General features: G+C 46.1%; 1 protein-coding gene across 1 annotated transcript; it reads right to left on the reverse strand.

Moving 5' to 3' along the window:
• Positions 1–3,375: 3,375 nt before the first annotated feature.
• Positions 3,376–5,891, reverse strand: LOC119654680 (PE-PGRS family protein PE_PGRS16-like). The gene is made up of 3 exons (XM_038060189.1): positions 5,851–5,891; positions 4,382–4,470; positions 3,376–4,311 (listed from the first exon to the last, which is right to left on the reverse strand). The coding sequence occupies exons 2-3, from the start codon at positions 4,463–4,465 to the stop codon at positions 3,442–3,444; spliced, it is 954 nt and encodes a 317-aa protein (XP_037916117.1). The 5' UTR covers positions 4,466–4,470; positions 5,851–5,891; the 3' UTR covers positions 3,376–3,441.
• Between the last annotated feature and the right edge of the window lie 4,633 nt (positions 5,892–10,524).

The following is a 10,524-nucleotide window of genomic DNA, read 5'->3' on the forward strand; positions in this document are numbered from 1 at the left end:
CAGACGGTTTATCAGTCGTATTCCTAGATGGAAAGGTTACACATTAGTTAAAATGAATGTTCAGGGACGGAGGTAGAAGCATGTTTCAGCTCGAAAGATTCCGCAAATACTTAGGCTATTCTGGCGTAAATGCGGATGGGTTTGTTGCTATTCGTCAACATGTTTATGCGCTGAATCATATTTAACCTAGCTTTGACATCTGCTACTATACAGATAAATTTTCCGTTATGGTATTTCCCAAACAGTTGCCGGGTTAGAGCCCACTAATCGGAGAGATTGCTGGTGATTTTCATGTGTTACATCATTTCGCTTTTATGCGCTTTCGCTTTTATGGGCTCAGTGTCTTTGAATCCTCACTGCTGCAAACTTCAACTTCCGTGCCGGACCCATGTTTCCCTAGTAGTCTTCGCCATATCATTGTATTATCTAGTGCATCACTCCACCCAACATAAATCTATTCGTTATATTCTGTGTACATTTCCCTTGTAGCCTCGCTCCTCTGTACGAGGAATTCTTCGAGAAATTATAAAATATTTTAACCGTAGTTTTCCCTTCTCTTCGCTTCGTTGTTTGTGATAACCTTAATCTTCCTATGTTCACCTGACCTAACGTTCTTGGCCCTCTGCTATTCGCCAGTAACTCCTTTCACCCTTTTCGTCCTTTGTGTGCCTTTATGAACACTTATACTCTTCTTCAGTTCAACGTCACTTGAAATCGCTTAAATCCTGTTCTCTCCAACTTGGTAGGGGCTCGCAAGCTGCTAATTTTGAAACTCAACTGCTACCGAAACGTCAACAACGCCTCGGATAGGGACTGACCTCAGGGGTGGTAGGAGATGTGAATTAAGTGTTGGATTGTTTTTGAATGCTACTGCTCTAGCTCTATTGACCCGGGAGCCGGTTTTTGACAGACTTCTACCAGCTAGATTTCGGTCCAGGTTAAGGAGCATCATATTTGTACAATACTACGCACCAACGGAGACTTCCGATGTAGTGGAGATGGATGCTTTCTATCATGGCGACATTTTTATCATGATAGGTGATCCGAATGCCGAGGTGGGATCTGACAGCACTTTGCTTGGACATGTGATAAGGAAGCACGATCGTGCCGACCATAACGGTAATGGCGGGAGATTCGCGGATTTCTGCAACTTCAACCGTCTCGTCATTGGTAGTACACTTTTCGAGCACAGCGCCTGCTTGGGTTTCAACTCACCGACTTTGCGATCAGCAGTGTATTTAGGGGCGTCTCCTGAATATGCGTAGCAAGAGAGGCATCGACCTCGAAATTGATCAACATCTGATGGTCACTTACGTTCGCTTGCGTGTTGCGTCCGCCACTTGGAGCAGTGTTGGGGAGCAGCCGCCACCTCAAACGGAGTAAAGCCGCTGGGATTGATGGTCTCCCCGCAGAGTTATTTATCGCGGCACCTTCAGTTACTGCAGATGTGCTGCTTGCACTCCAATGGAAACCTTTGGCATCCGAAACCCTTCCCAGAGTGTGGAAGAAGGGGATGATCGTACAGATTCCAAAATAAGGGCTCCCGTTTTGAGTGTGGTAATTAGAGGGGTATCTGCGTGCTCCCTTTCGTCGCAAACATAATAGCTAAAATAATCCTGGAACACAAGGAAGAACATGGCAAGAGGTTGACCGAAAGACCGATATTATTTCTTCTTGTTATCGGTGACATTCTTAAACTTGCTTTGTCCGGAGGAATTCAATGGACGATCACATTCCTCAAACACCTCGATTATGATGATGACATCTGTTTCCTCTCTCACCGGGTTATGGACCTTGACCAAATGGCTCTGGATTTGAAAAGAGAAGTAAGTAGAATTGGACTGACGACAAACACCAAGAAAACCAAGGTTCTTAGTCTGATGGGTCATCACACTCTTCCTGTCTACATTAATGGGCGGAGCATCAAAAGCGTCGATCAATTTGTTTATCTCACAAGCGTGGTTCCTGCCAACAGCACCGAACTAGATGTTGCCCGACGCATTAACAGCGCCAGATCCGCTTTCGCTGACTTGTCTAAAATCTGCAAATGCAGTTATCTCAGCACCAAGGTCAAGTTAATATTACTCTGTGCCCGTGCTCTTTTTGTGTTGATATATGGCAGCAGCACATGGAAGGTGAACTCCCCTCTTACTGAAAGGTCCAAGCTTTCATCAATACCTGCCTGCGTCGTATCATCGGAGTACGCCGGCCTGACACTATGTCTAACGAGCAGCTTGGTCGGCGCACAAGCTTGGCACTAGTATGCAATGTGATAGGAAGACAGTGGATAGGTCACACATTAAGGAGAGGCGACAACCACTCTCCCACGATAGCGGACGACTGGGTCGCCTCAAAAATACTTGGCGCAGAACTGTAGAGGATAAGTGCGAATGTCTCGGGAAGTCGTTAGCTTCTGAAGCGCATTTCAGGTAATTGCAAGCGATGGCGCGTAGGTGTGGTTGACGCGCTATACCCTACCAAGAGGTGAAAGACCACTACATGTATTGTCTTTCGGATGAAGTCCATCGTCTCCGGTGAGATGACTTGCATTTGCGCTTAGCTGGCTAGTTCGTTAATCTTTTTTTCCAACAAGGGAGTGCCGCGGCTCGGAGGTTAAAATCATGGCCCTTCTCCCGACCGCGAGCCCGGTCGTTTCTCTCCTCTTTGGCCATCAGAACTATTACCTTACACGGTGACACTCCCGCTTTCATGTGTAGTCTCCTTTTCCGCAGGCACTGTGGGCTTTTCTATCTTTTCGATAGGAGACTATCGCAGCTTCCCACTTTTTGCAAAGGGATTTATAGTAAAATCCCCCATTTTAACTGGCGTTATTGCTTTTGTTGTAAGCCGAGATAAATGTAATTAAGCAGAGTTACTAAAACCAAGAATAGTGTTACAAACAACATGCACCATAAGCCAATCAATGCCAATTGATGGAATGAAAGAAAAAAAATTAGCGAAATAGTGAAATGGCTGTTCGAAATTATTAAAAAAACATAAGGTTTTGCAATGATGGATCGGACCAAATGGAAAGAAGCTGATCACCACCACTTTTTCACCATAATTTGCGGATTTTTTGCTCAAGATGAAACCAGAGGGGATTATAATTTAAAAAGTAGATTTCTTGCTCAAAACGTGGGCCAAAGAAGAATTGGAGGACCTTTTTTTCTGATTGGTCCGATCCGTCACTAAGTGGACACGGTCTCAGGTTCCCCTCAATTCTTAAAATAAAATAGTTGGTGGATACTGGTGAAAACTGTAGAAGCATTTGCTTTCTAAACAGGAGGCTAGCTCTGTGAAAGGAATTTGAATGTATGTGTATTAAGGAATTTTCAGGATCAACGCACATGCATGAATAAAACAATTATATTTGTGATGCTGAACTTTATTATCATGATATTTCGATGTCCACCAATATTTCTCTTATTTCAGAATATCGGCTCATCCCCTTCGCAAACGAACTATTCGTTGACCTGGTCTGACACCCGCATTCCTTACACCGATTCTCCTCACACCTACCCGTCTCACACCCATATTCCGCGCACCCATATTCCTTATCAAAATTCTTCTTCGAGGGCCGGCTGCCACTGGCCTGATAATAACGCGTCGTCCACGTGGTCGACGAACCATCCTTCTCACAGGACGACGAACTATTCTTCGCACAGGGCGACGTCTCATTTGTCTATTACCGCCGCCACCACCTTGCCTCCTTAGATTTTGGATGCGCAGGTTGCTGAAGCGTAAATTCTTAAATTTGATTTTTATCCTTCTCCCATTACCACCGCCACCATTGGAGCCAGAGCCAGACATATCATTAGATCCTGAGTCGCCCGCAGAATCATCAGATCCCGAATCACTTGAATCGTCAGCGGTATCGCTGGAATCATTCCCTGTGCCGTCTCCGCCATCTGCTCCGTCTCCTCCATCTGATCCATCTCCTCCGTCGTTTCCACCTGCTCCGTCATCCCCACCTGCTCCGTCATCTCCGCCTGCACCGTCATCTCCACCTGCACCGTCGTCTCCACCTGCTCCGTCATCTCCACCTGCTCCGTCATCTCCACCTGCTCCGTCATCTCCACCTGCTCCGTCGTCTCCACCTGCTCCGTCATCTCCACCTGCTCCGTCATCTCCACCTGCTCCGTCATCTCCGCCTGCACCGTCATCTCCGCCTGCTCCGTCATCTCCACCTGCTCCGTCATCTCCACCTGCTCCGTCATCTCCACCTGCTCCGTCATCTCCACCTGCTCCGTCATCTCCACCAGCTTGCCGACGAACCCTAGCTAAAGCCTTGTCGGTTGGTGAAAATTCAACCTTTTTGACAAAGAAACGTGTTATTATATTTTCACCCAAACACCGCTTTCAACAAGCAAGAACAACTTACATCTTCTAGATCCGAAGTATATCTAGCCCATGAAAGCGGGATAAGGACCGCTATGGCTACTATAAGTATCGGGAGAAACCTCATTGCGCCTGAAATGGATAGGAGTTTTTGGTATCTTATAAGAAGAGTTCGATTGTTGCCATTTACTGGAAAGGTTGGTTAGTAGATAGTACGTTCGATATGAGATAATATAAACTCTGTTATCTTAGATTAATCTGCATGTTTTAGATACAGGCGAAAATCGATAGGAGATATTAATTTGAAGTTTGGATTCCGCTGGGATTGCATCTTGCCACCGACACGTTCTTATCACAGGCAATGGTGTTGATGCCACTGGACGTCTCTTTTCAAAGACCTCAATTACCTTAATGAGATCATCCCCTGTGTCGTTTTCTCTGCCCAACTCATGGACTTTGTCGAATGACTCTGGGTTGGGGAGAGGAGACAGGTAGAATCAAACTGATGGTAACCACTAACAAAACCAAATTTCTCAGTTTAACTGGTCATCCCCTTACCCTATTTGCAATAATGGGAGGAATATTGTGGTTGTCAAACAATATTTTAAATAGATCATCATTGTTACTCAGAAGTCCTAAGTGATATCGAGGTACTCTGGCCTGAAGCAATAACAAATGAAAGACCCAGGGTAGTGGCATTCAAAATGAAAGTGGCAGTGGATAGGTCATAGATTAACACAGAGCGATAGCTGCATTACGGGTTATACCAAACAATAGAACCCACTATCACAGAATAGCCGACGATGGGATGAGTCGCCTTAGAGCTACGTGGAGGGGGATTGCAAGCTTCTCATTAAATAGGGAGAGGGGGTTTAGAAACATTGCCAGGAGTAGACAGAAAAGGCAAGGGGATGATCCTGACTCGCTGTGGCCTACAAGGGACTTATGACAGGTATAATATTGGGCTGAAGGCGATGATATTAGAAATCACGTCCTTGCATCTAATTATTTGGAACTTCAAATAGGAATCAGTTCTCCTTACGAAATAGAAACTACAGCCGTTTTTATGTTTTAATAGATTGAGGGTGCCTCGAATTAACACCCAGTTGATGATGAACCATATCGACTGGAGAGAAATTGTGTTTCAGGGCGAGGAACACACTTTTTACTAAAAATTACGACCCCATCATTCAGGGCAGAGGCAACCCATCGAACTTTTATTCACTTCGCTCCTGGGGTCAACTAACCCCTGCCTGCCAATTACGATCGAGGTGCTTGGAAGGTAGAGGTGAGCGAGGCTGTAATGAATTGAATCTGTCCTGGATGATACCATCTATCGTTATTTTTAGCACTCAAAACACCAAAGATGTAGAACTTCAATAATGGCCAGCGTGATCGAGGGCATTGTCAAGGATGACTAGTAAATAAGAATAACTCTGCCAAAGTTTTAGGGGTTGATGCAAAAGTATTAAAAATTTTTTTTTTCAGAATTAGTTATCTATCTTTAATTACCTGCTTCTTTTAGTGGAAGGCTGCTCGAAATGAATTGCCTAATACCGAAATCGAGCCCGTATTTATACCAAGAAAAGTTCTTAGAATTTAATTAAATCATAAACCACTCATGGACAATTCCTTTTCCAATGGCGTTTATCGACGCTTGTCTCCTATTTGTCTATGCAAATGTCCGTTTTGCATTCATCAAAAAACAATTTTTTTTCCATTAAAAGTTATGGCATTATCAATATCTTTTGTTTAAAAAATTAAAATTTTGCAATGTTTGCGCAGGTGGAATGCACTTATTAAGAATGCCAAAATGTTCCACTACTTGAAAAAAGATAACATTTTAGAGCAAATGTGTGCGCTGTGTTGTTTGAGTTTTTTTTGGTTAAAGTTTACTTTTGTTTTCAATCTTTTTGTTTTCATTTTAATCGATCTGAGCATCTGTTCCTGTTCTGCATTATCATGGGAACTTTTCCAGTTATCAGAACATCTGGAATACGAATGAGCCAAGCCCCAAAAATTGTTAGATTCTTTAGTAGTTTCGATTCTAGGGGTATCATCTGAACTACTAACTTGTGGTGTGCCGATTTGATGCCACAAATTCTAACACCGTGACTTCTTTGAAAAGGGCAAGAGCAGTAGAACCTAACATGCTCAGATATTTGGAGCCAAGGCGTTTTCGTTTGCAACCTTGCAACCAAGGACCTCTTTTAGATCCCTACAGAATTATGTATCTGGTGCCCACAGGCTAACCTAACTTAAGTTAAGTAGTCCGCAACTAGATGATGAGTTTCTCTTTCCTCGCCGCAACTTTGACAACGAATTGTAGGATATATGGGGCCAGGCACCATGGACCCCGATAAGCCAGGGCCCCATGCAAACCACCGCAATCCTTGTTTCACTTAAAAGTTTTGTTGATTAAAGCAGGGCCAGAATCTACTTGGTCTAGCGCAGGCGACAAGCCTTTGCCATCCGAAGCCAGTGGCTGTCAAGTAGGTCGAGTAGATTCTACTCATTACAATCGCCAGTGGGACGCCGACCGAGGGATTGTCAAGAGTGGAGCCTGGCCTGGCCAGTCCGTCAGTCTGTTTATTCCCTTCTGGCTGTTTGCAGTCGGTTATACTCGAGACGACCCCGCACTGGGAGTTAGATTTAGTTATTTTAGTTAGGTGGTGGAAGTCGCAGCTCCAAGCAATCAGACCTTTGTTAGGTCCTTGCCTTCCTCTAAAATTGCCTTTTCAATGCCTCCAACTGCGGCTCTAGCAGGCTTTTGTAAATCTGAGCATATCTTCTATAGGCAGAGAGTTCGTAGATTCGCTTTTAAAGAAATCCTTTCCAAGAAAGCTTCGTTTGATTTCTGAGGAGACCGGCCAGCTGCATATCAAGTCGGTTTCGCCCGCTTTCTCACATTGGCTATATGTGCGATATACCATCCAAATGTTTTCCATGTGATAATTTAGGGGAGTAGTGCCCTGTTACTAGAGCAGGATTGTCGTATACCACTTCTTAAGGGACTACCTCAGGGATCGTCAACGATCCTTAACGGGTCGCTTATGATATGGAGAGTGGCGTCCCCGAGGTGCCCAAGCAAGAAGTTCTCATCTTCTAGCTGGCATAATACCTGCGTCTTAGGTAGCAGACTCGAGAAAGCTTCTCGGTGAAGAGCGAACTGCTAATGAGCAATATACGCTGGGACACACTGGAAGCCGTTGACACCTCGTTATCGACAGCGATGGGTCGATGTGACCTTAGCTCTGCCAGGGTGGTAGTTGTAGCGCGGGCTTCGGGGCCCTGATCGGGTAGTGTGCATTGAACAGGTATTAGTAGACCTCGTTGCCCCGAGCGATCGCTGATCCGTCCGTGAGTTCCGGGGTCAGCAAATCGTAGGTCAGGCCTCAAGGAACTGGGGTAGGGGCTTTGTCGCCGAGGGTATACCCGTTCCTGACTATTGTAGCCCGCTCCCTTGTACACGATGCGCTTGTAAAAATCTTAAATGGCGAACACAAAAAATATGAACGAGAAGACAGTGGGACAAGCTGGCTGCAGTGGGAATGGAGCTGGCTGCAAGAAGAAGATTCGCAAAGTGATGCGGCATTTGCAATGGAGACGGCAACTCAGTCGAAACTACTTAAATGAACCAGATGGTTTTGAATATAAGTCGAGTAGGAGCGTTGTTGATTACTCTGGCGAAAGTTGAAGAAGAAAGGTTTATTAAGAAATTCGCCGCAGTTGTGAAGCGCATGCGATCTGCGATGTTCATCTAGAAAAACGTCAGCAAACGGGCGAAAAACGAGTTGGGGGAACTGGAGGAGCTGCTGGACAGAATTTCATAATACATGCGGACATGAAGAGTAAGAGAAAATCCGCGGAAAGCAGAAACAACGGCGTTTCCCGACGAACACACTGCAAGCTCCAAATGGATCGCAGAAAGCCCGTTGCAGATCGATTTGGAGAGAAAAGCAAAGAAGGAAGGGGCATCTGAAGGAGATTTCACTCAGGTACTCTTTAAGGCTCAAAAGAAGCAGACAACAAGAAGCAGCAACACTCCGCGTCATCAGAAAAACCTTCGCTTAAAATTAAGGTGGACACGAAGGACGGAGCACCAAACGAAAAGTTGGGGAGACGAAGGAGGACTAGACCGTAAGTTCTGCTTATTAAGGCGATGGAAAGCAAGACATTTGCGAAAGTCCTTAGTGAAATTCGTTACAAGATCAAACCCAAACATAACGGAGCAAAAGTGTCTTCCATTCGAAATACGAAGGGTAGTGGAGTCCTAGTCAAATTAGGCCCGAGGACAACAAATAAAGGTAGGTTCTGTGAAGCAGTCAAGAGGCTTCTGGGGAGAAAGCTTTGGTTTCCTGGTTGGAACCCGTGTGTTCTCTGGAATTCGTTATAGGCTTGACTGCCTCTCAGAAAGAACGAGGTAGGAAGGGCCATCAAACGTGAATGTCCGGATTTAACCAATGTCCGGATTCATATCACCCCAGCGAGCTCCCGAGGCCAAAAACATGCTGTGGTGGAAGCTTCTGAACAACGGGAAAATCATTGTCTGGGTAGTGTGTAGGATACGAATCCCGGGCGCTTCAACCAAATGTTTGGATTATAGGCACACGTCTGCAACCTGTCGGGTACCTGACAGAAGGGCAACATGTCTCAAATGCGATCACGCAGGCTGTAAGGCGAACACCTACAACGAAAAGGAGAGCTGCTTCCAATACAGGGGCGTGGCGCGTTTGATGAGAACGTTGTACACTGGGGGCTTGGGGCAGTGTCCAGTCTTCAGAGCAGAATTGGAAAAAGTTAAGTCGCGGTCAACACGATTCGCATCCTATGAATCAATATGCACCGGAATGCAACGGCTCACGTGTTGCTAGCGCAGTTCGATACGGAGACCAAAGCTGATTGTCATCAGTGAGCAGTACCGAAACATTCACAGCACATTGACATATCAGATACCGCTGTCGTCTGAGTTCGAGACGGCACCCTCCTTAGACTTTTTTCCCAAGGCTGAAGGGACGGCATCGGCTGGACTCAATGTCTCAGAATAACGTTTTTCAGTGTCTATCTTACGCCGAATGAGATGATGCCAGACTTGCAACGCAGGCTTGATGCTCCGGGGAACGTTATCTTGGACACAAAAGGGCGAATCCTGGTCGGAGTTGACTTCAACGCCGGGACACTTGAATCGAGCATGTCTCACTCAGACTCCAGAAGGAAACAATTTCTTGAAATAGAGGTGAGAGCAGGACTGGTAGTTTTAAACAACGGATCCACCTTAACGATCCGGCGCCCGGGCTGCGAGGGAAGCATTCCAGATGTAACTTTCGCATTGGAGGCACTGGTGTCGCTGGGGAATGCGTGGTGAGTTCTGGAAGACCTCTCGGCAAGCGAACATCACTACATTGCCTTTGAAGTAATTGATACAAACTCTCCGTGTGCTCCACCCCCGCGCTCTTTCTGTGCATCGTACGTTGCGAAGGTGAACACCGGGAAGTTTGTCGAAACTCTTGGGACGGTTGGGACTGCGCTTGAGGGTACTCCTGGCGGTGGTGGCGCCGCAGCTGATACTGTCGTAGATTCAGTTATGAACCTGATAACGACGTGGAAGCTGCATGGACGGTTGGAAATTGCAGAGCTCCAGAAGGAGTGTCGCAGATTCCGCCGCTTAACAGAATGTCTAAACGACCGGGAGGAGGCATGTACCATAAAGACAGAGTAAAGATCAGCCAAAAAGAGACCCCGCAGCACAATAAACAGAAGGAAAGCAGGGTCTGGCCGACAAGGTGAATGGGGGCTCATGGGGACTCGGTTACAGACTGGTCACAGGGCTCTGAGGAAACCCTTTTTATTTAAGGCCGCGCAGATGGACTGCATTGTAAGGGAACTATTCCCTAGGCACCTCCAACGGGGTGATGACGTCGGCACGAAAACGCCGAGGACTGTCCATTTTTCCGAATAAAAGAGTTGAAACAGGCAATCCTTTCCATGAAAAGCAAGAAGGCGCTCGGCGCATTCAACGCTTCCCTTCTGGCTGGAAGATAGCGAGGCTTGCGATGGTCAGCAAAGAGAAAGGCAACCCTGAGTTGCCGTCTTCATACCGCCCACTTTGTATCCTTGACACTGTGCTCGCAAAGCTCATCAGAACTAAACTCGCTGAAGCGATGCGCGCTGCCGAAAACTCATCCC

This window comes from Hermetia illucens, chromosome 4, assembly GCF_905115235.1.
Source record: "Hermetia illucens chromosome 4, iHerIll2.2.curated.20191125, whole genome shotgun sequence".
NCBI lineage: Eukaryota > Metazoa > Arthropoda > Insecta > Diptera > Stratiomyidae > Hermetia > Hermetia illucens.